The 25,797-nt window shown below is 33.9% G+C and overlaps 1 protein-coding gene across 3 annotated transcripts in view; it reads left to right on the forward strand.

Moving 5' to 3' along the window:
• Window positions 1-3,462: 3,462 nt before the first annotated feature.
• LOC143246321 (tyrosine-protein phosphatase 10D-like) overlaps window positions 3,463-25,797 on the forward strand; it is an 82,805-nt gene continuing 60,470 nt past the window's right edge. For 2 of the 3 annotated variants that reach the window (XR_013025917.1, XM_076492859.1), the window contains exons 1-2: window positions 3,463-3,842; window positions 7,881-8,251. Coding sequence is in view for 2 of the 3 variants with exons in the window: in XM_076492859.1 (XP_076348974.1) it covers window positions 8,174-8,251 (78 nt within the window). In the remaining variant the exon portion in view is untranslated. The remainder of the gene's footprint in view (window positions 3,843-7,880; window positions 8,252-25,797) is intronic. The other variant, XM_076492871.1, reaches the window with a different exon arrangement.

Genomic DNA, 25,797 nt, shown 5'->3' on the forward strand with positions numbered 1-25,797 from the left:
TACAAACTTTAACTAGCGCGTTAAATATGTGAATTTATGTTTGTTTGTTTTCAGCTATCTGCTGTATCCACCACGGGGAATTGAACTGCGGATTTTAGAGTTGTAAGTTTGTTGACTTAGCGCTGTTCCACAAGAGGATGAATCTGTGTTAATCATAATTATTATTTTTACTTTGTCTGAACTGATGAAAACAGGTCCGCTTAGCGAAAGCGTCATGTTTAATGTATGAGCCAGATTCTTTACAGTTAGTGTTTGTTAATTGTTGCCGATAAATTTCAACAATAAATAAACAAGTCATATGTATATACAAATGTTCGTTACATTATTGGTTATCACATTTGTATCCAGAGCTTTAAATAATTGTCTCGTTTTCATCACTCCACATAGGGTGGTTCAGCTGGTTATATTAATAAGACAACTTTTCTTTCATACTTTGTTATTACAATACAATCTGTGATAATTTCACTTTTAAAATAGTCACTATATGCTCTTTATGAATAAACTAACAATAATAGTCTTGATCTATTTATATCGAACTACTTTTTCGGGGCGTATTTATCCCCGACAAAGTTCTGGAACGTTTCAAAATTTTATAGGTATTATAATACAATGTTATTAAATTAAAACAGCGAAAAAAAATTCAGAAGGTTCTAACAACGAGACGCAATAATATAATAATAACAAATTCATAACTATTAAACTACATAATGCATGAATCGTAAACATTTACGTAAACGAACCTGCAATAAGTTATCATTTCTCAAAATAATTAAATTTAATATTTGCTTTAGATAAACTATCTAAATTATAATTCTCGTTTTGAACTGAAACTTACTCTATCGTGTATATCTAACAAAGTGCTAGGGTTTTATTGAGCATTTTTATGTGATTAAACATCTTTTGGTAGCCGTATTACGCCTCCATCCTCGCTTGTTGTCTTTGTCAAATCTTAAACTACAATTGTGTCACTCTTGATTATATCTCAGACTATATCTGTATTTACCCACTCGGCAAATCATCATTACAAGTTTGTTTTCACTCATTATTTGCAAATTCGACACGCATGAATCAAAATTATTGATCAACTTTCTACTTTTGTTGCTTCCGGTTTTCAAGAGAAGCAACTAATTTTCTAAACTCCGGATTTCGAAGCTGGTGGTTCGGGTTCAAATCCGTGCAATAACACAAAATATTCTCCACACTCTAAGTTGTTGGGGTGTTGTAAGTCATTCTTAGCATGATTTTTAATTGATATGGTGTTGCTGACTGTCTTTCCTCTGGTCAGTAGTTCAAAAGTAGGGATGACAGAAGATAGCTTTAAGGAGCTATACCAAATACAACGTACAAATATTTAATTTTTTCAGTAGGCACTTATCTTTTTGGAGAGCCAGGAAGACGGGCGTTGTAATATATAACATATTTCTAAGCACTATCATTTAATGCACCGTTTACTGATTGATGGGTTAGATATGATATACAATATTTATAATCCATTACAGTTTTACTTTGATACACATTTTCTTTCTTGTAGACTAGATTTTGTGGCGTAACACTTTTAACACAATACTACTTTTTCATGCATCGTTTTGATTTGTTTTAGAAATATATTTGTATATCATATCACATAGATGTAAATATAATATTACCACCTGCTACATTGTTTCTTTCTTGCGGTGTGACATTTGTAACAAGTTACAGTCATTGATACACCGTTTCAATGATGTGACACTTTTAATATACTCCTTTCACTTAATATACGTTGTTATAAAAATTTTAATACGTTTCTATCATTTAATGCACTAATTCTCTCTTGTGATGTAACATTTCTCTTTGCAAAGAAATATGTTTAGTTGTTTTAGGCAATACCTAAAGTACGTGTTTGAATAGATATAAGAGTAAATTAAAATTTCAAACTTTTCATTGCATCAATAATCTTATATAACTCTAATAAAAACACTACAGCAGTTCTGTAAATGCTGGTGTATGGCAGTGACAACTACAAGGAAAGACACTCAACCCTAACTTAATTCTTTCATTAAGCTTGAAGTACTTTCACTTAGGTTAACAAAAAAATCACTCAAACTATAGCAGCTGTGCTTATGCTTGAGCTACTTTTACCGAGTTATATAACATTCATATCGTGATTTTAAAACTGTTTTTAAGTTGTAAATACTTTAACTAGATATATAACACTCACTCATTTAGTTAAAGCAGTGCTTATGCAGTACACACTTTAACCCTAACTATAAAACCCATTCCATTCGTAATTAAGGGCTAAATTTATACTGTAAGTAATTTTACCTAGCGTTACAAGACTTATCCTGTGAGTTAGGGCTGTGTTTATACTGTAATTTTACCTAGTGTTACAAGACCTATTCTGTGATTTAGGACTGTGTTTATACTGTAATTTTACCTAGTGTTACAAGACCTATTCTGTGATTTAGGACTGGGTTTATACAGTAATTTTACATAGTGTTACAAGACTTATTCTGTGATTTAGGATTGTATTTATGTTGTAAATACCTCTACCTAACTACACATCACTGATCCCATGACTTAAAGCTGTGTTTATGCTTGAAATCCTACTGATAAGTCACAACACTTAAAGCATGCATTACCTCCAAAAAGAAGCAAAACCGAAACTCTTTTTTTTTCTTTCTGTTCGGGTATTGATACATTATTTACCAAAAGTTATGCGAATATTTGATAGTTACTCAGTTCTTGCATACTTGAAAATTAGTACTTGCATAAAACATATAACTTAATAAGACCAAAACAATTTTCTCTTTCTCGTTACACAAACAGTTGTTTCATAATATCCTTTTCTTCCATTTAGATTTGCAAACATTCAAGCATTATTACTTTTTACCACAATTAAACAAATTGGCACGTTCAGTTACTTCTGGTTTTTGTCTCCTACCTCAACATAAAGTTTTCAAACTGCCGAAATAATGAGTAATAGAACCTAATATAGAAACGACATAGAAGATTATTGACGATAAGAAAAAAATAATTTTGGATTACTGATTTAGAATCGTGTCTTTACATTAGATGCGCTTGTGTAATAATACTTTATCCAAGATGAAGATCGCAGATACTACCTACAGAATCTCAAAAGATGAGGAATGACTTCCACTTTCGCTGACGTGATAACTTAACAATGAAATCACGTGAATGTTCACATCTTTCCGTAAAAACAAAAAAAGACACTTAGTGATCTCATGTTTCATGTGAAACTAGTTAGTAAGCAATTATGTAAAATATATAAAAGTACTATGTCCAAAATAAATACATACTACTGTTTTTTTGTTTTTTTTTAAATATTTTCTTAGATGTATTCTTTGATATTTTGGTCAATTCACTTTGTGGATAGTATTTGATAAAATTAGTTGTCAAAAGATGTCGCCGTGCGCAAACCCACCATGCAAGTCGATAACGGTAAACCGGAAGTTGAAGAAAGGTGGATGACTGGTCTACAAACGCCGCAAGGTATAATCTACTGTGAAAATCCTGGTGAGATCGTACATCTGGATCACCCTCCAGTGTCAGACTTGTTTGGATCCTCGTCGTGGTTTAAGAAAATGCTCTATCTCTTAACGACAGTCTCTCGACTTGTATACAGATCCTATTAGACCATATAAAGACTTAGACTGATTTAAGTAAGTTGAAAGAAGATAAAAAGTACTTATGGTTTCACTGTGACTGTCAGTAAGAAAGGCCCGTGTTCCGAAGATCCTACTTGCTGATTAAGTCAGCGGCCTCGTTACCTGGGTTGTTTTGGTTCAAGTTGGTGCTTTGGGTCACATGAAGTTGTTTGTTATTCCTTTACAAAAATGTAAATGGTAAGTTAAATTCATTATGTTTTCAAGGCTTTTGATTAAATACTTCTAATATAAATCACTCGATGAAATAGATTTTCACATCTTTGCATAATATTCTTATAAATGAAAACGTGATACTGTTTTCTTGACCATCACGCCACATAAAATTCATGGTACATTTGTTAATCTGTGAAAATTAGTTTATTTCTTCCAGAGTTTTGTGAGAAGAATACATTGTTAAACTTTGTAGTTATTAAAGAGTTTTTTACCAAGATTCACGGAACCGTGGTTGTTGTAACCAGTCTTGCAATAACTAAATTCTATTTGAAATAGCATTGTGTTTCGTAATTTCGTTTAATTGGCGAAACTTCTAAAAAAAACAGAGACAGGTGGCGATTTTCTCCCTAAAGATTCAACATATTTTCAAGCGTAACTGAAAATTAATATTGTATAATTAAATAATTAACCATGACTGCGGACTTACAACGATAGAAACCGGGTTTTGATTACTGTGGTGAGCAGAGTCCATTGTATAGTTTTGTGCTTAAGTTCAAACAAATTAACCATGAAAAATTATGTTATTATTGTATAAAAGCAAGCCAGGCTTTCATAGACAAATTTGTTAAAGAAGTAATTCAAACAATAGTTATATATGTATATATATTAGAAATGGGTTTGATTTGAATTTCGCACAAAGCTACACGAGGGCTATCTACTCTAACTGTCCATAAATTAAGCAGTGTAAAACTAGAGGAAAGGCAGTTAGTCATCACCACCCACCGCCAACTCTCGGACAACTCTTTTACTAACGAATAGTGGGATTGATCGTAACTTTCTAACGTCCCCACGGTGAAAGGTCGAGCATGTTTGATGTGACGGGGATTCGAAACCGCGAATTACAAGTCGAGTGCCTTAACCACATGGCCATTCCAGGCGGAAAAGAGAGGAAAAATCTTATGTTTTGTAAGAATTAAAAACCACAAAGTGTTTAAAGTTTTACCATTTGTTTTATAATGATACCTATCTTTGTTGTCTTTCCCCCGTTGGGTCGGCAGTTTGAAACAAACATTGTTTCCCTTTTTCGGCAAAAAATGTTTATTAAATAATTGTAATTAAAATATATAAATTTTTGTTTCAGTAGTTTAAACCTGTATATACAATATGATATAAAATTCAGTACCTTTACAGGAAATAAGTACACAAATATTCCTGGTAAGTATATGAAATAGAATATTTTCTAGATATATATTCCAATGACAAATAATTTTTAGTTCAGTTTGCTATTAAAAAAATAAGAAATCTGAATGCAAGCAAATATTAAATATTTTAGTTCACTAATTAGAGCAATCACATTATTATACGAGTGAGGCCGCGTCAAACTACACATTAATTCCCAAAATATTATTCCAATATCGTCATCATAATGAGCTATGAAAGCGTGTTTTTATAGTACGACGAAATACATTCACATTACTATATGTATGTAATTATAAATTAATGTTGTAATATCGTTTGTATTCTGTCGCAAGTATTAACTTAAATCGTTTATATAGCCCGACATGGCCAAGTAGGTTAAAGTGTTCGTCTGGAAATTTGAGAGTCGCGGGTTCGAATCCCTGTCGCACCAAACATGCTGGCCCTTTCAGCCGTGGGGGCGTTATAATAATACGATCAATCCCACTATTCGTTGGTGTAAAAGAGTAGCCAAAGAGTTAACGGTTGGTGGTGATGACTAGCTGCCTTCCCTCTCGTCTTACACTGCTAAATTAGGGACGGCTAGTGCAGATGGCCCTTGAGTAGTTTTGCGCGAAATTAAAAAAAAAAAAAAATCGTTTTTACTCGGCTGTATTCAGTGATATCAATTTTTTTCTTTACCTTATTCAGAATTTTCAAAAAATACGCCATGAGATAGTATTAGGTTTTGGTGTACTTCTTCGAAGAAAAAAAAGTCCGTTTTGTTTGCAAATGTCCAATAAATTAGTGAAAACCCTAATTTTTTCGATCAGCTGTAAAAAGTGCAGTATTTTGAGTAAACATTACAATAAACTTTGCACTTTAAGTTGTTAAATTATTATTACTTTTTTTACAAGTGCTGGATTTATTAATTTTTCTACACAGTTGTTTAATCGATCTGTTCATTTTGAGAGATTTTGCTTTCGGTGTTGAAGTTCTTACACTACTGGATATGTATTTACAGGTCGACTTTATTTGCTCAGTGCCAGGGGATTTGAGGGGAAATCCCGATGGCAATAAGAGGTACGCATGTTTTAAAGACAGCTTTTTCACTACCGGGTTCGCACCTGTTAATCATAGCTCGACTCGAGGGCGAACACCACATTGGACACTTGTCTACCTGCTATTTTTCACGCTCTCATCTGCACTGTTATTTGTCTTTGAAAGTATGAACTTTTACTATTTTATCTCTGGCGTTTGGTAATCCTTTACGTGTACAGTCCAGTCACTATGTTTTGTAGAATACCATATCTAAGATCGCTAATCACTAGTAAAAGAATTAAATGAAACATTAACGCGTTAACAAGTTTACAAATATTCTCAACAAATACGTTGTACCGTACGTTGAAGTAAAATGTATTCTCTGTCCTGTGGTAATTGATATTCACGACGAGACATCGTGTCACGTTGTTTAAAAATCGTCCGTCTCCTATGGACTGTACATCTAGTTTACGCCAAGATACGAGTATGATTTATAAATAGGAATTTCAAGTGAGCTTAACCCGAGGCACTAGTCACTGCGAGAGAAAAAAATATTTAACTTCCAATCAGGACATCGATTAGGAAATAAAAATTAACACGGTAATAAAAATAATTGAATATACGGTAAAGGTATTCTTCAAAATACTTATAATATTGGTGGCACAGAACAGAAATTTGGTTGTAGTTTTTGGTAGAGTTAAAAAATGTATCAATATGTTCTATGTACAAATAATTCTGTTAGTTCGAAATATTCAACTCCAGGGTTATTACACTTCGTGGAACTTCAATCTCAATCAAGCCTTTTCAACACGCCTTAAAGAAGTTATTTTAGTCGTACAGAAAATAGGACAAATAATTATCAAATACACTAGGGCAAAACTGATTTCAAATTCTTTAAGGTGAATTTATTATTAAACTTTGGTCGGGTAAACAGTTTGCCAGACGTTGGAGAGTAAAGCATTTTTTTAAACGTATCTCTGAAAAGGAATTGGTTCCATTTCTTCTGAAAGGAAAAACGAAATACGTTTAGGGTGTACATATAGGCCAAACAGATAATTTCCTACCTTGCATTATTATTCATGTAGTTTTTATTAGAGCTATTATTAGTTCCAGAACCATTAATTCATGTAATATTAATAAATAAATAATATTTTAATAAATCAAATAGCAAAATAATATTGCATCGTTAATCTTTGCACTAAAAATCTAATTTATGAGTAACGTACATAAAACTGGCAATAATTACAATTCATGTACATAATAGAATTCACAAAATAAAAGTTCTTCATAAACAATGATGATATAAATAGGACCTAATACATTTCTATATCTTTCGTATGCCAGTCGACCTGATGAGCCACTATTACACAGCATGAAAGACCTCATTGGGACTGGATACGGCGGATGGAATGCGGATGACATGTTATAATATATTCTTCTTAGCTTACAACACTAAATATCCTCGCTAGTACAACAGTATGTCTATGGATTTACAACGCTAAAATCACGGCTTCGATTCCCCTCCGTGGGCTCCGCAGATAGGCGGATGTGGCTTCGTTATAAGAAAATACACAACAATAAATTTTCTTAGAATTATTGTCTGTGTCGTTTTCGGTGATAGTTTTTTTGCGTTTCTTTGTTACTGAAGCAGTTATTACCGGGTATCTTCTATACGAGTGTAGTTACATCTTCATAAATATAAAATGTGAGATAATACATATACGATAAACTCACAAACTAGAAGAAAGCTTTAATCGTATTTAAACATTCGATTGTAGTTGACACAATTGACTTTCATATTATTCAGATTATTGTTTTTATTTTTTCCTTATTTTTTTTCTCCAGCGAAGCGTCATCTCTTGTGTACTTTGCCTGAAAGAGCCCACAACAGTAGGATGTAGTGTTAGGTCAAGGACAGCTACACAGAAGTAAGGGTACAGCATCTTTTTACCGAAGCATTACACCGGACAATATTCGTAGCGAAGTGTTGGTTTTGTCTCTAATTGAATAGGACGAGTTACCATTGAGCAAGGATATGAGTCTTTAGAAAAGCAACAAAAACAAAAAACACGACAACAGTTTATGTAAAAATGAAAAAAATTAGATCTCAGCACCAGGACTGATAAAAAGCTCGAACAATGAAAGAAACTAGTCATGATCACCACTTGCTTTTTAAGGTGACACTTCAGGTTCTCTGTGGAATCTTTTTAACGAAGGTAAGAACCTGATCATGAGTATTATCCACTACAGTTAGTTAAATTAATGTGTATGCTATTATAAGTTTAGTTGTTAATATAACACAGTACAAAATAACCTGTGTGATTGATGACAATAACCCTGTTTGAAACATCCCACTGCCCTTTTAGTTAACCGATTTGAATGAAGACGTATTTATTGAAAAACTGTCAAAGTATAAACTATTTTCCGAGTTTACTTGGAAGTATTTTTAAACCTGTCAGTTTAAGAACAAAACAAACAATATATGCTCCGGACTTGTATAAACGTAATGCTTACACGGTGGTAGAGACATTAAATGCAATAACTTAATGGTTTACTCAATGAATTATTGTTTTGTCTACCTACACACTCGATAGAAATACAGTCGTAATTCTTGTTAAACCTAAATAGTTCAAAACGGTTGTAAGTTTCAAAGTAAGTTTTCAAACTTCGCATATTTATTTTTAAAATAAAGAAATTGTTAGAGTTATTTTAATTTGTTGTACTGCTATATTTAATAAGTATAACGGAAAAACTAACCACTGAATACTACTAATTGTTGCTTTCAGTACTATTGTAATTCTATCTTTGGTCTGATGTCATTCGTGAATATTTGAACCCTTCAAAACCAACATGATTTTAACTTGAACTTGTTACATTTATATCCTTGGCGCACTGAGAAACAAAACTGTTTCTTTTTTGATGTTTTAAAACAGCTAAACCAAAGATATTTAAAATTAGTGACAAAAATATTTGTTTTACGTACTAAATAGAACGTGTTTATTAAATACAATAACGTAAAGCCTGGTCCGGCGTGTGATTGTATATACAATTAATTTTCAAGTGTAACTTATTTTATTTCCAGTATAGCAGTTTGGGTATTTCAAGCATTCTTTCAACTCCACTAATCATAAAATAGCCAAACCCCGTGAGATATTGTTGGCATTACGGGCTACACCCGCAAGTATTGTTAATAGTGTTGGTATCCAATTAACGAAACAAAGCATTTTATCTTTGTAAGTAGGAAAGCTGTATTGATGACCATAATGACTTGTAATTTCACTGTATGTACGTAGCTTGCTCTGATCGGAAGTTAATAAGTGAGAGTAAAGTCTATTTTAGAATAATTAGACGACTCTAACAACTTTAAGTTGACTAAATTACTTGACAGTGAGTGATAACCTAGGTTATTAGGACATCTCATCCTTAAAAAAAAATCCATAATTTATTACTTGTACACTCGTAACGCTGCGGTGAGCTACGTTATTTTTTTTGTTCAGACTTGTAATGGAACAGATGTAGTAACTAAGAGCAACGCTCTTTGTTAGACGCTGCGTGCTCTACTGTCAGTTACTAATAGTTCGCAAACTCAGCAGAACCAACTGAATGTTAGCCCACCTGCTACAATATCTAAATGAGTCATAGTTTGGAGTAAGTGGAAACTTAAGAGTATGTACTGCTTTCATCTTGACAAAACAATATGCTCAGACAGAGTTTAAAATGTATCCATACTTTTGATTATGAAAATTATAAAAGTTTAAAGTTATTGAATAAAATCTTTAAGAGCACCCAAGAAACTTTCGCTTCTATGTTCTTAAACCATTTTATTATGCTTTATGGTTCTGAAGAGAGAGGTGAACTTAGCACGATAGTCGTACAATATTACTTACTGTAAAACACTATTCAGGAAACGAACGTGCTACTACTACAAGTTTGTATTTATTATAGCAAGGATTTCTGTTTGAAAAATTACTGTATCTTGAACGTATACAAATTAATAACCATTTAAAGGATGCACGAACAGGTAAATACTTACGTAGCTCTTTTAAACGTTATATTTTTTATCACTGAGGTTCAAAAAAGGTTTTAGTTCCCCAGATTTTAGCGTTACAATGATATCTGATGTGTACAACTTGTGTAGTATTTCTTAATGACGAGAAGCCCACTTGAAATGAAAATACATCTCAGAACGGCTGTTGTGGTTAGGTATTAACACTTTTATTGATAAGGAGAGAACAACGTTTCGACCTTCGTAGGTCATCTTTAGGTTAAGAAAGAGAGAATTTGAGTGTGATCGTCGACAGACACATGTCTTAGAGACAAGAGTATAAACGGGTACGGGATTGTAGGGGGCGTTGCAGGTGGAATGTTGTGTCGTGTTTGTTTGTCATTAAGCACAACGTTACACTATGGACTAATGTGCTTTCCCAACTGCCTTATCAACACCCAATTTTTAGCGTAACGGGGCCTCTGACTTGTGGCGTGAATAGGGTAAAAGTGTTAGCCTGCTTGTTTAAGAGTACTTATGTAATAAATATCAAATGGTAAAGTCCTTTGTTTTTAAAGTAGGATTAGTATCTTAAGAAAACCTTTAAAAATGCGAAAAAAACACGAACTGTGTTTGAACAAAAATGTTCAGTGATGTTAACTTAAATGAAAGTTAAAACATTCCTGTGGTGAATAAAATAATTTTGATTATCACTGTTCTTTTCCCTAGTGGGAACCGAAACAGATAATTAAAATGTACAAGTTTTTTAGATTAATTTATAGACGTTCATGAGAAAATACCTTAGTCGACTGCTATATTTCACCGTCAAAAACACACGTTACGATTCCACAAACGAAATGTTATCACTTGTGTTGATATTATTTTGTATAGGTGAAGGAAAGCATTGGTTTTGTCATATCTTTCAACAGAGAATTGTCTCTTATACATCAAACCATCCTATCTTCAGATCAAATAACTGCACAGCGGCTAACTACTATGTTTAAGATAATCTATCAAGCTGTTGATAAAGAAATGACTATCAAGATACCTCAGTACAGTGATAATAGCCATGTTTCATTGTGCACTGTATGTCACAGCAGTTTCAGTCTGTCTGCCTAGTCAAAAACTAATATTTGTTACTGTTTACTGGCATTATTTTCGTATTTTCCTTCTAAAGAGATCATTAACTTTATGACGTATATAGTGTGACCACATTTTCGATATAAGACATGTGGTCACGTTATATATGATAATCATGAGTGATAATTATAAATTACTTGTCAAAGTTCACGGTCAACTACAGGATGCAAACATTGTAGACTGATAGACATTTCAAACTCATATGACTATGACGTACATGTATATACAATGGTTTAAATTGTTTCTCAGTAGTTTTGTTCCAAAATATATCTCAGAGGATAAATATCAGATACAATTATAACTTCATACATGGTTCAGCTTGTTGTTTGATGTCAAAATCGTATCGTGTACAAAACTCCTTGAACTTCTAACAAATTCACCTGTTTCCTTGTTTTCTTTTGTACGTGTAAGCGGTATAGCATGAGTAACCCATCGGTAATAAAGGACTCGGTTCTATCGATATATAATAGTATAGAACACTGTGCTTAATTTCTAGAAGAAGTTAAAAAAAGTATTGCGTGGATCCTTGTTGTTTATTTGTAATTAAGCACAAAGTTGTACAACGGGCTATCTGTACTCTACCCACCACAAGTATCGAAACACAGTTTTTAGCGTTATAAGTCCACAGACATGCCGCTGTGCCACTCGGGGACAGATTCTTGTTGTTGAGGGGGCGCTATAATTTAGAGTTTTGTTAAATAAAAAAATCTTACTGTTATTAAGATACTAGTTGGTATGGTACTGGAAAGAATAATTTCATTGACTACATGAATAAAATATCAATTGGTTATGTAAGCAAGGCAGTCTTGAAATTAATTATATAGTTTCCGCTTTTAGATTTAAGAACAAAAAATCCAATACAGATTTTAAATTTTACATCTTGGAAGATTCTGCACAAATTGATCATTGAAACTAAGTGGTTGGTGTAACGTTATTTGGAACTCAGGCCTGTCACTCGCTCAGTGAACATTAGGTAGTACGTGAAACGTGAAGGATTTGCAGCAAAAGAAATAAAAACACTTTCGTCATCATAAAATGGTCTGGACTTGGAATTCTTCTTTTTGTGGAATAATTTAAACACTCATCCAGAATTAGAAACCATTACAACACTGATGTGTGGAATAGAATGCATTGGTGAAAATAAAATAGTGTTCAGTCTGAACTTCAAGATAACGACACGTGCTACAAGAGACTATTGAAAACTCACTAGAAATCATGAAACAGTGGACAGATGAAGAAGAAAGTTACAGAAAATGAAAAAAACACACAAAAAAGAAGCAAGAAAAAATGAAATTAAAAGTTATAACAGGAAATGATAAGTTCAGAGAGGAAATTAAAAAAACAAAACAAACGAGACATAAGGTTCCCAGAAGAATTATGAACAAAAGTAAAAATCGAAGAAACCTTGAATGTATATAGGAAGTGAATATAAAACAAAATTCGGTTTGCAGAAAAACTATAATGAACAAGATAGATGAAATACAAAAGATCGTCAATGATTGTTTTTGTTTGTTTGTTTTTGAATTTTGCGCAAAGCTACACGAGGGCTATCTGCGCTAGCCGTCCCTAATTTAGCAGCGTAAGACTAGAGGGAATGAAGCTAGTTATCACCACCTGCTGCCAACTCTTGGGTTACTCTTTTACCAACGAATAGTGGGATTGACCGTTACATTATAACGCCCCCATGGCTGAAAGGGCGAGCATGTTTGGTGTGACAGGGATTCGAACCCGCGACCCTCGGATTACGACTCGAACGCCTTAACTCACCTGGCCATGCCGGGCCAATCGTCAATGAAACACAGAAGAATTATGGTAATACGATCGAAGAAACCATAGGTACTGAAGTGAAAAAGGACGTCAACACTAGAATGAAAGACTTTAAAACTCAATTGGCAAATGTGCAAGGATCAAACCAGCACTCATCTCTCTGCGTCCACACAAGTAGTCCATCCTTAAACACCATTAATTATGCAAAGTGAATTAGGAGAATCCATTTGTTCTTCACCTTTTACCACTCTTGTTTTGCCACTTATATCTGCTGAATCTTTCTGGACTAACCAAGCTACAGTATTGCTTACTTAGTTACAGAATATAGCAAGTCAGTTCATTATTGACCAATCGAGAAAACTACACATTATGATGGAAGAACAATATGGTGTGGAAGACATATCAGTTAAAGTGCGAAATAATTTCCCAACGAATAGAGGGAGTAATAACACATACTGCACATTTAAAAGGGCCAGCTTTAATAGTATTAACCAACCTTCTGACAGATAGACATGACAATTATGAAGGATTTGCAACCACCTTACCAAACAGATTTATTGTGTTATATCAAAAAGAATTTCCAAGAGCAAAATTTCGAACCAGAATAGGGACGTAGGACGAGATCTTAGCTGAACTTGTTGAAGATGTGATAATAAACGTGCCTGTCACCCGAAATTTATAATTATTTCAAAACGTCAGTTATGAATAAACGTAGATTAATTAATTTAAACAAAATCCTAAAATCAAGCTCGAAACTTCGAATATGTTCTTTTATTTATTCTCAGGTATTATCGCCGATCTATAATCAACAGTATTAGTAACTCTATGTGTGATAAACACAAGACTTAACAGGGTATTCACGTTATACTCCACGCCTGGTATGGCCAGGTGGTTAAGGTATTCGACTCGTAATCCGAGGGTCACGGGTTCAAATCCCGTAACACCAAACATACTTGCCCTTTCAGCCGTCCTGGCTTTATAACGTTGGTAAAAGAGTATCCCAAAAGTTGGAAGTGGGTGGTGATGACTAGCTGCCTTCTCTCTAGTCTTACACTGCTAAATTAGGGACGGTTAGCGCAGATAGCCCTCTTGTAGCTTTGCGCGAAATTAAAAACAAACCAATCAAAAGAAACAAACAAACAGATAGTTAATCTGGGAAAACACACCCTGGTTTAGTACCGTGGGATATTTTGCTCCCAAAGCTTCACAAAAAAACAACAACAACAACAAAAACATGTTGTTTCAGCTCAGCTGGGGTAGAAATGGGAGAATCTAGGTATGTGTATTTTGCCAGCAATTTTAGGACATTATCAGGAACAGCAAAGACCTGAGTGTTTCCATCTATTTGTACGAACGTAAGATTAAGAATTTGATTGGCAAACTAGTAAATTGGAATTGATTGTGACAAGTTAAATAAACGTACAAGTAAAACATGTGTGAACTCCAATAACAAAACTTTAATTACTTTATTCCAAATCCAACTTGCAAATTGTACTCAAGATGATTTGTTTGTTTGTAATTACGCACAAAGCTACACAATGAGTTATGTGTCCTTTACCAACCAAGGATACTGAAACCAGGTTTCTAGTGTTGTAAGTCCGCAGACATACTGCTGTGCCAGTGGGGTGGGGGTGGCAGAAGAAAAGAAAGTATACCTTGACTGTTTATAAATGTTTAATACTATTAAAGCAATTAATAAAATTATATTATTTGTTTTCTATAAAAAAGGGCAATTAATTTCAAAAAGTGAAGCAAGCACATACTTATATATTTCATAAATAAGTCATTAACTAGTTTGATGATTACTTTATTCAACTGTTGATTGTTTGTTTGTCTCATGTTTAAATCGCCCACTTGGAATGGCTATTAAATCTTTTACACCCCCAATATATGGCTATAAACTAAAAAATGCCCAAGGTGAGCATCGAAACCACTCCCAAAGAACCAAAAGAAAACAAACAAACCTGGCATAAGTGTAAAAAATAACTTGTACACTGCATTTGAAACTGTGATATATCAGTTGCTTGTAATAAACAAAGGAAATGTTATTCTAAGAATGATAATATTTCTTCTCCCTCCAATGAATGCACTATTTAAGGAATTAATCCAAGCGTCTGTAGATTTATTGATGAGAAGTCTTGTAACATGTTGATTGACACTAGTTCTACAGCTGTTTATTGTTCTACTTGATCTAATATTGAAAGACGGAAAACCACTTACAGAAATGAAACAAAAGATGAATTGGTACAACCAACAAGTGGACAAAATATTCCAGCAAAAGGAAAGTTAGAAGTAATCCTCGCTATGAAAGCTTTTCTAATGTACATGATATGTGGTTAACTAGCAACGAGAAAAAATTCTTATTGGGAATATACTTCTTGCAGAAGTTCATATGTGAGGCTAAACTTACTTCAAAACATTTTTACAACCTACAACCAGAAACCTTCTGTACACTACGTGGCAATTAAACCACTAGGTTTAACTTCCGGTGAGAACAAGGATGAAAGAACACGATAATGAAGACAACGAAGCTAAAGTGTAACAGAGCGTAATCCAAAAAACAGGGTTGTCCAAGACCAAGGTTATCCATTGTGATAGATATTGAAAGCATCTTGATGGGAGAAGTGTCGATTGGATAGCTTCAGATAAGACCTCTATAGAGGTAAACCAAACCGTTGAAGAAATAGAAGTTCCTATCGAGAACACTTTCAAAATATATCACCAATGAATTCCCTCATTTGTCTGCATGAAGTGACTAGATAGGAAATGTTGATGAAGAACAAGATCCTTGATTTGGTTTGTTTTGAGTTTCGCCTAAAGCTACTCGAGGACTATCTGCACCAGCCATTTCTAATTTAGCAGTGACAGATTAGAGGGAAGGCAGTTAATATCATCTTCTGTCAGCTCTTGGACTACTCTTTTACCAATGAATAGTGGAATCGACTATAGCATTATAACGCCCCCACGGCTGAAAAAGCGAGCATGTTCGGTGAGGGGGATCCGAACCCGCGGGTTACGAGTCAAGCGTTCTAGCCATCAGGTCATGCAAGGCCAACAAGATGTCATGCCGTCTTTCTATCATAAGACATGTAAAATAAAACCTAAACAAAAATGTGGTGACTGTACAGTTTAAGGACAAAAAGTGAGCTAAGATATATCTTAATTAATTGAAATTAGGATGGTACTACTTTGTTTCAAACATTAAGTAATTATTTCATGATTGTCAAATGTTGCTTTATTATTATTTGTGGAAGTTGAAAGTTAATGTACCATTCACATCTTTGTGTAATAGTATTCAAGGGGTTTCAGAACATGGACAGCCGACTTGAGTTCTGAAAAGGTCCCAAATGACAGTTTTTGTAAGACATGTATATGTATACGTATATGTTTCCTTCATTTTCAAGTCTTTTCTGAAATGACTCATATTTCAAAATCTAAGAAAAAGGTAATTTTGGAAACTACATTATTTAATTTAATCGTTTCTTTGAACAAAATAGTGGAGATACGAGGAAGTGACATAGACAGAAAATTAACATTTTAGCTATATTTGAAAGTTAGTTCCATTGTCTTGTATTAGGTTAGCAAGAAAGAAATCTGTAGAACTTCTAGCTGAAGAAATAAAACGCTTTCTTCATAGTGAAGTGAACTGGAATTTGCGTATTTCACTTTTATCTAATAATGATAAAAACCCTGCACAACAATAACAACCGTTACAAAACTGTTATTTTTGGGTTTTTATACACAATAAAAGAATTTGTTAGTGTGTTTTAAAAAAGAAGCGTGTTCATTCCCAATTATTTAAAAATTAGGTCAGAATGAGCAACTTAGGGAATAGTGAGTTATTAGAACTGACTCAACGAGATTTGTGAGTCAGTAAAGTCAGGTTAGTCAGCGAAAAATGAGAGTAAGTATGTAAGTCTAGGCCTTGATTAAAGAAGAAAAATTTATGCAGAATATCTTACAGTTTAGTTGTTAATAACTGTTAAAATTAGACATTGTTAGAGGGTAATGTGTATGCGTAGAAACAAAGCTTATTCAAAACTATAAAAATGACATACCCGACGTATGTTTTAATTATTTTAAGTTTAAATTTCTCTGTTTATAAGTTTAATGAAGGCTACGCATGTGCTATTTGTGCATAACCGTTCCTAATTTGAAGGGACAAACAAGACAGTAGGAAGATAGTCCACAACACATGCCACCAACTCTTGGGCTACACTTGTTTGTATGAATAATGGCACTTAACCATCACTCTTATAATTCCCCAAAGTGGGAAGCGCATTTTTGCGATAGCAAGATGCGAACCTTGAATTATTGGAATCCTAACCCTCGGACGGTAACTATTAGGCAACGACCTACTCTTTTTGTAATAAGACTACTATTAATATTACATGTATAACATGTAGAAAGCTGAAAACTAATGTTTTTATTACAAGATTTTATCTTATTAATAATTATCTTACAACTGCTTTCTTTTCACGAGCATCAATAATCTGAGAACTTTTTTATTATAATTGCTTTTTTTATTTGAGTTTAAAACTTCAAACTTATCAACCCTGGTAACTGTTCTACAGTATTATTTCTGGCATACAAATATGACGTAATAAGCATTCTACAGTTCCTGCTTTAAGACGCCCGTGGCTTTAAGTGTATTTATTTTTAAGAACCCGGATGTGAAGCTCTCTCTCGTAGATAGTTCATGCCTTGAAGACACGTGCTCGAAATCATTTTTTTCTACTATTCATTTAGAAACTGAGTAGAAACTGATTCACCGATGCCAGCATGTTTATGCTGTGTTTACTTATTACAAACTTTTTTTTTAGGATTCGGGTATTACGTCATTGTTTAATTCATCTTACAAAGACGACAACAAATGAATGAAATCAGTTTAAAAAACAAACATGGATCATCAGAGTTATGAATTGTATCTAAAGTACGTGCCCGAGTTTAAATCTAAAAAAGCTGAATTGTAGATAAAGTATTATTTTTTATAGCAGACAAGTAGTTAATCTGTACACAACAACACTCTTTGCTTCACACGTGGTACACTTAGGAACAGAAATTCTACACTAAGATTGATAATAAACTTAATAGGTAAAAGGTAAAATAGAACAAGAATCACATAATTTTTTTTGGGTTTAATGATTGCTTAGCCTTCTACCAGAGACTAAAAATGTCGTTAATCTACCCACTAAATCGATTTACGAACCAGTTTTTCATTAAAGGCCCAGCTGTGACGTTCTGACTTTGTTTTCTTTATTCTTTTAGAATTATATAGTGCTTGATTTATTATAACAAATTTTATCATACTTTCTACAAATCAACTGTTTGTAGATAAGCAAAATGCTACACAAACAGCATCTGGTTTCTAAGCTATTTTACATACTACATTTATACCCAATACTTTATATACTAGAAAATATCAGCCATTTTAAATCAAAGTAGTACCAGGATCAGTAATAATATATTATAAAATTCCTACCTCTCCCACCACAAATAAAATAACGACTCAAGCTTGTGTTACTTTGTTCTCGCTTTCTTGTTAGGTTTGTTTTGAATTTCGCGCAAAGCTACACGAAGGTTATCTCCGCTAGCCCTCCTTAATTTTGCAGTGTAAGACTAGAGAGAAGCAACTAGTCATAACCACCCACTGCCAACTCTTGGGCTACTCTTTTACCAACGAATAGTGGGATTGACCGTAACATTATAACGCTCCCACGGCTGAAAGGGCGAGCATGTTTGGTGTCATGGGGGTTCGAACCCTCGACTTTAAAATTACGAGTCGAGTGCCTTTAACCACCTGGCGGGAAAACAAAACGATAAATATGAAGATGATATTATTTGAAAACACTCGACTTTTAGGTCGTGAAATATATTTTACTAATTTCTCTCTGACTGTAAAACACTCTTGACGTAACTAACTTTTATTAAGCGATACAACAAATTAAAAAATCATACACACTTTTTCCACTAAATCACCTGTTTATGACGTACATTTCAATAAGATGGTTTTGTGATCTAGCATTAATGCAGCTTATGAATTATCACAGCATATAACACCTTACTTCAAAGTTTTCAACTAGTTTTTCCTAAAGATTATCATCCTTATTTAAAGAAAACCAATATACGAACAGCGCTAAGAAAGAAGTAACTCGTTCATCAGGCTGTAAAAATATATTCAACATTGAAAAAAATATTGATGAAAATTAATTCATTAAACCTATTTTAATCTAGTCGTATTAGATGTCAATGTCATTTACGTGTTTGCCCAGTGACTTATAGAAATTTTGATTGAAGACACGTTGACATCAAGGTTGAGTTTAAAAGTTAAAGAAAGATACACTTGGCCTTTCAGTGCACTTGTGGATTAGCAGTAAAAGCGTTGGTAGTATCGTTTTCTTTTTAGCGAAAAGTTACAACTATCCATATTTCGTCCACCGCGGGGAATCGAACTGGCATTTTAGCGTTGTAAGTCTGGAAAACATACCACTGACCCATGGGAGAGCAACGACTTAACCATAACAGTATTGCTTTAAAAGAAGTTTTTGGTTGAAGAATGTGATTTGTTTTCGAAGTTCAGTAACTTGTTGAAGCCTGTTTTGAAACTTTTGATCTGCTGACGCAGGTCTTCACCGGGTCAATGCATGCAACCTGTTACAGGTATATAGAGATGCGATTTTCGTTCAAGAAAGGAAGTTAAAGCCCATTGAACTTTCCAAGATGAACACGTCAAGGACAGGGGTTGTGTTCCGTAACTTGTTTAACTCAGAAACTAAAAAAAAATTAAAGCTTTGAGATGTTATTTCTAGTAGAACCAGCAGTTTCTCTTTTGTTATATCTCTCTTACTTCCTTCGTATAAAACTGAATTCCCGATAAGTGAAGTTAAATCTTACAGTATAAAACCTATCTTAATTTTATCTATTTGAATAACTCCGTAATAAAATTAGATATGACTATCTTGAAACATGAAATATGCATGGTATTCTTAAACTATTTATAATCCAAGTCCAAAAGCACTTATTCTGTAAAACGAGTTGTGATGGAGAAATTCTGTATAAATTGTTAAATAAATGTTCCTTGCGTAGTGCACACGCATTTTAAGTATCAATTAGTATTAAGCGTTTTCAAATGTAGCTAAAGATTTTAGTCTGAATAATTCACAAGAATAAATTAGGACTAATAATGCTGCATATTATTGAAATTTCTATATAAATATCGGATCAATGTGTGAGTAGAACAAGTTTCTAAACATCATATGTATAACTGAACTTTAATTATTTTTATAAAATTCGTTTCGAAGAACACTTAAAAGGGAAATGTTTTGAACTATCAACACGATGTCTCGCGTACAAGAATCACTAAACAACGTCTCAACATGGAGCAACAAGTGGAGGGTCGTGTTAAATCCGACAAAAACACAAGCAATCACCTTCTATAGAAAACTAAAGAAGCAAAGAAAAAAAATCTAGAAAAATAAATCTATCACTTGGAAACACAACCATTAACATGAGCAAAACATCACATTCCTTGGCGTCACTTTCGACACAAAACTAACATGGAAAAAACACATAAACAATATACACTCATCAATAAGAAAAAGGATTTCATATCTAAAGACTATAACTGGTAAACAATCGAAATGCGCACCGAACACAATTATACAAATATACAAGGCTTACATCCGTCCACTAATAGAGTACGGATGTCAAGTAACATACAATATGTCAAACAACACACTCCAAAAAATCCAAGTGCAACAAAACAAAATATTAAAATCCGCATTCAGTTTACCATCTTTTACACCAACAAATTATCTACACCAAATTAGTAATTTACCAACTATAAGAGATAGAATAACAGAACTTTCTCTGAAATATTATCGAAAAACAGAAACAAACTAACGGCATCACTACACAAATTATCAAGTGCACCAACAAAATACATATCACCATACAACATATTTCAAGAATCACAATCCACTCAACAAAGAGTCTAAATACATAAAAACTATGTTATTAACATGAATTCCTTTTTTTTCAGGTACAGGGCACACGACAGGCAAAACTTTCGGCGCCTGTCCTGTGAAAGTGGGTTTTCTCGGGGCACTCCCGTTTTACCCCACATCAAAATCTTCAGGCATTGGATTTTTAGATCCCAGCCCAGGCAACCTTTTTGCCAGACCCAGAATCGGGCCGTTTGATTTGATCTGAACTTGAATGAATTACATTCATGTTCACATCTACCCAACTTTTTCTTTTCGAGACAGGTCCCGGCCTTTCTTTCCACTGCTACCTTTGCCTCCACCCAAAAGACCATTTAGTAAGACATTCCCCCCCCAAAAAAAAGTCAAAGAATAATAACGATAATTAATTTATTAAAATAATAATAAAAAAACCCACCACTTAATATTAATAACAATCCACGAAGGGGACGAAGAGGAACTACAAAGTTCCTGAACACCCCAGTTGGAGAGAGAACTCTTCTGATTTCTCTCTCTCTAAACTGAACCCCTGCCACGTTAGTTTAGTTTAGTTTAACGTTTAAAAGGGAAATGGTTTGAACTATCAACACGTACATTCGAAATAATAAAAGTCACTTTTTTTTTTTACTCTTTAAAAGTTTATAATAAAGCCAAGAACTTTTCTAACGTAGTATCTATGTATCGATGATAAATAGTTCAAATAAGTTAAACGTTTTGTGTTACATAATTTTATGCTATATATTTATAAGCTAACAACATTTGATTTTTTAGCTATGTTACTGTCGTGCTATATCTGTGAGCGTTAGTACTATAGACGAACAATTATGGATTGTAGAAACGCAAGTAAACTAACTACTGTTTCACTTTACGAATGTCAAGATGGCTGTGGAAGAACAACATCTGTCCCTAATATATAAAAGTAAACCGTATTAAATGGTCTCATAAAATGACTCCACAGCTTCATTGGTAACTAACAGAACGTGACCCTCTTTTCAAACAAAAATATTTATCTATCGAAGCTGTTGAACGGCGTCTATCTAAAGGACACCGCATTTCTATAACCAATGGCTGTGGGTGGTGGTGACTAGCTGCCTTCGCTCTAGTCTTACGCTTCTAAATTAGGGACGGCTAGCTATCTGCATAAAAAAACGTTGGACAACATTAACGTTCTCCAAAGAAATAGCGTTTTAGGACTATTAACTGTTAGGATGCAGAGAAAGAAGATTGATCACTCAATCAATAAATAAGTTCGATGTTTCATTCTGATTTAATTGAAAACTGTTATCGCATAAGTTAAGTTCAATATTGGTAACGTCAATTTTTTTCCAGAATTACATAATACAGATTAAGATGGTTCTCATTTGTCCATTTAGCTTCATTATTGGTAGACATACTTCAGGACTTGATCTAAATAAAGTGATGTATTTAATTTGGAGTATAAAATAATGCTACAGAAAATCATAGCGATTAAATATACAAACCAACAAAATTCACTTAACCTTGTATGTATTCTCGATCGTCATGTTTATTTAAGAACAACAAGAACTTTCCGAACATTTTTAAAGTAAAATTAGTGAAGTTGTGTAAATACTAATGCGCTACGTTAGGTTTAACTGTGACCACATAGGTTATTGTTTTTGTTATTGCAAGAAAATTCTCAACTATTAGAGAATAAAACTATTAAACGAAATAAGAACAACTATTCATTTACGTAACACATCTCCTTCTCCTAGTGAAAAAGTATGTTGTTACTGATTACATACACATCAGTTGCTGCACTAAAATGACGTTCATCATCATGAGAGCTAATATTGTTAAAACTGGAGTTACAGATAGTCATGAGAGCTAATATTGTTAAAACTGGAGTTACAGATAGCCATGAGAGCTAATATTGTTAAAACTGGAGTTACAGATAGTCATGAGAGCTAATATTGTTAAAACTGGAGTTACAGATAGTCATGAGAGCTAATATTGTTAAAACTGGAGTTACAGATAGCCATGAGAGCTAATATTGTTAAAACTGGAGTTACAGATAGTCATGAGAGCTAATATTGTTAAAACTGGAGTTACAGATGGTCATGAGAGTTAATATTGTTAAAACTGGAGTTACAGATAGTCATGAGAGCTAATATTGTTAAAACTGGAGTTACAGATAGTCGTAATGTGGGGTTTGCTCATGACAGGAACCGATATATATTTTGCGAAATCTTAATTAAAACTGACGACTTGAATCACTTGAAGAGCATGAAATTCTGTATTTTTGTTAGCATAGAACGAGGTTAAAGGTGGATGTACACAATCTAGTGTCGTAAAATTGTACAGGATCAACGTATCTTGTTTGTGCCCAACAAAGTGTAGTATTCTAAAACCGAAGAGCATAAAACCAGACCTGAAGAAAGAATTTTGGTAACAAATGTTTCATTAAAAGGCAATAAGATAACGGAACTAAAATTTATGATGCACAAAGTTTCTTTAGAGAATATTATACACATAAGCTGAGCAATTTTATAAGTTGTATGATTCAAAAGTTTTATAAAAGACTATCATATACATAAGCTGAGCAATTTTGTAAATTATTATTCCAAGCTCAAACGTACACAGTTGGCTATATTTGTTCTGTTCACCACGGAGAATTGAACTCCAGATTTTAGAGTTGTAAGACCGTAAGCTGTCGGGAGACGTTTAATAAGTAACAGCTGAATTTTTAGAATACACTTTTACTTCCTCACTATTTTATTATTTCATTTTTGAAATAAACTTTGTATTGTTTTTTTAGCTTGAGCAGTGTTAAATATGTAAGACATTGAAACTTCGGAACTATAGCTACTTTCATGGTCACGTGGCCTGCCATGGCCTGGCGCGTATGGTGCTCGATTCACAATCTGCTGATCATGGGTTCGAATTGTATCATCGAATATGTTTGTCCTTTAAGTCATGAGGACGTGAAATTTTACGATCAATCTCACTATCCGGTTAGATTGGTTTGGTTTGGTTTGAATTTCGCGCAAAGCTATACGAGGGCTATCTGCACTAGCCGTCCCTAATGTAGTAGTGTAAGACTAGAGGGAAGGCAACTAGTCATCACCACCCACCGCCAACTCTTGGGCTATTCTTTTACCAACGAATAGTGGGATTGAACGTCACATTATAACGCCACAACGGCTGAGAGGGCGACCATATTTGGTGTGATGAGGATTCGAATCCGCGACCCTCAGATTACGAATCGAGTGCCTTAACCACCTGGCCATGTTAGGCTATTCGATTAGAGTAGCTCAAGCATTATTGTTGAATGGCGTTTAATATCTGCCTTACCTCTAGTCTCTCACTTTTAAAGTATGAACTATAACACAGATAGCCCTTGAGTAGCTTTGAACGATATTAATAACTAAACAAATATGGTTAGGTGCACAAACAACGCGCCTATATTTATACAACACGTGAAATATGTGTCGACGCAGAAGTTTTATTTGTACGTGATGACGATTTTTTCTTTGCTTGTAATTAAGCACAAAACTACACAATGGGATATCTGTGATTTGCCCATCACGAGTATCGAAACCCGGTATTCAGCATTATAAGTCCACATGCATACCGCTGTGTCACTGGGGGACTTGTGATGGCGAACATAAACTTCTAAATTCTAGGCTGTATACTAAATAAAGTTGGCATGGCCAGGTGGTTAAGGCACTCGACTCGTAAATTGAGGGTCGCAGTTTCGAGTCCCCTATACACCAAACATGCTCGTCCTTTCAGCCGTGGGGACTTTATAATGTGATGGTCAATCCCACTATTCGTTGGTAAGAGAGTAGCCCAAGAGTTGGCGGTGGGTGGTGATGACAAACTGCCTTCCTTCTAGTCTTACACTGCTAAATTAGGAGGGCTAACGCAGTAGTTTTGCGCGAAATTCAAAACAAACCTATGCGGGTGTTAGTGAGTTCGTACCTGGTCGTGTGTTGTTGAGTTCGCACTCAAACCTGCGCATAGACAATGAATTAATCCGAAATAATTTTTAACAGTGCTATCTATTGTCTTAAGTAAACCTTAACCTTTTCTATGATATGCGAAGCGTATATTTAACACTTAAACCTACTTGTCCATAACTGTGTGCTGAAAAAAAAACGCTGAAATGAAGAATTAACCAGAAACAAATTTAATTATTTTTCACCCTTACGGTAACAAGGTTTACTAATCTGGATAAAGCTTTTGTTGAAATTTTAATTTATTTGGGGTTAGAAAAGTAAACACTTCATGTAGGCTGGTCCACTAGGTTCGGTAAAGGGCCGCATCTGACATCTGGTGGTGAAGCAGAATTTATAGGTCAAGGATACGAAAATCCTGACTTGTTTATTATGATAGTTTGGTTTTATTTATGTAAATATCGTATTTAACTATTATGTAGAAATTGAAATATTTCTCAAAAGGATAACCAATTAAAAACACTAATAGGAAAGGTAGTCTTTGCATCACATAAAAAGGTAGAGTAGTTAATGAAACCATGCCGGAAGACATGTTACATATCTGTACAGAATCTCATGAAAGTGGGTAGTATCCTACCTCATTCATTATTTCATGAAGTAAAACAAAAAATAGCACAGTTCTGGAAATTAAACTGTTTCTTGGAGCATACAGTGAGGTTACACAGAACTCATAAAGCATGATGTTCATAATAAAAGAGTTTGTAGAAATTCACACGCACTAAAAACAAGAGAATAACACAAACCCAAAAATATGCACTGAATTCTTAAAAATAAAACCTAACAGCCTGCGTAAAATTAACAATACAAAAATATCTTCTGGGTTATTAACTTTTAAAGCGCGAGGGAAAAAAACAACACACACCTGTAACTTGTTTCTATGGTTACATTCTCTGCATAAGGTAATTTTCTTG

This window comes from Tachypleus tridentatus, chromosome 1 (assembly GCF_004210375.1).
Source record: "Tachypleus tridentatus isolate NWPU-2018 chromosome 1, ASM421037v1, whole genome shotgun sequence".
Lineage (NCBI taxonomy): Eukaryota > Metazoa > Arthropoda > Merostomata > Xiphosura > Limulidae > Tachypleus > Tachypleus tridentatus.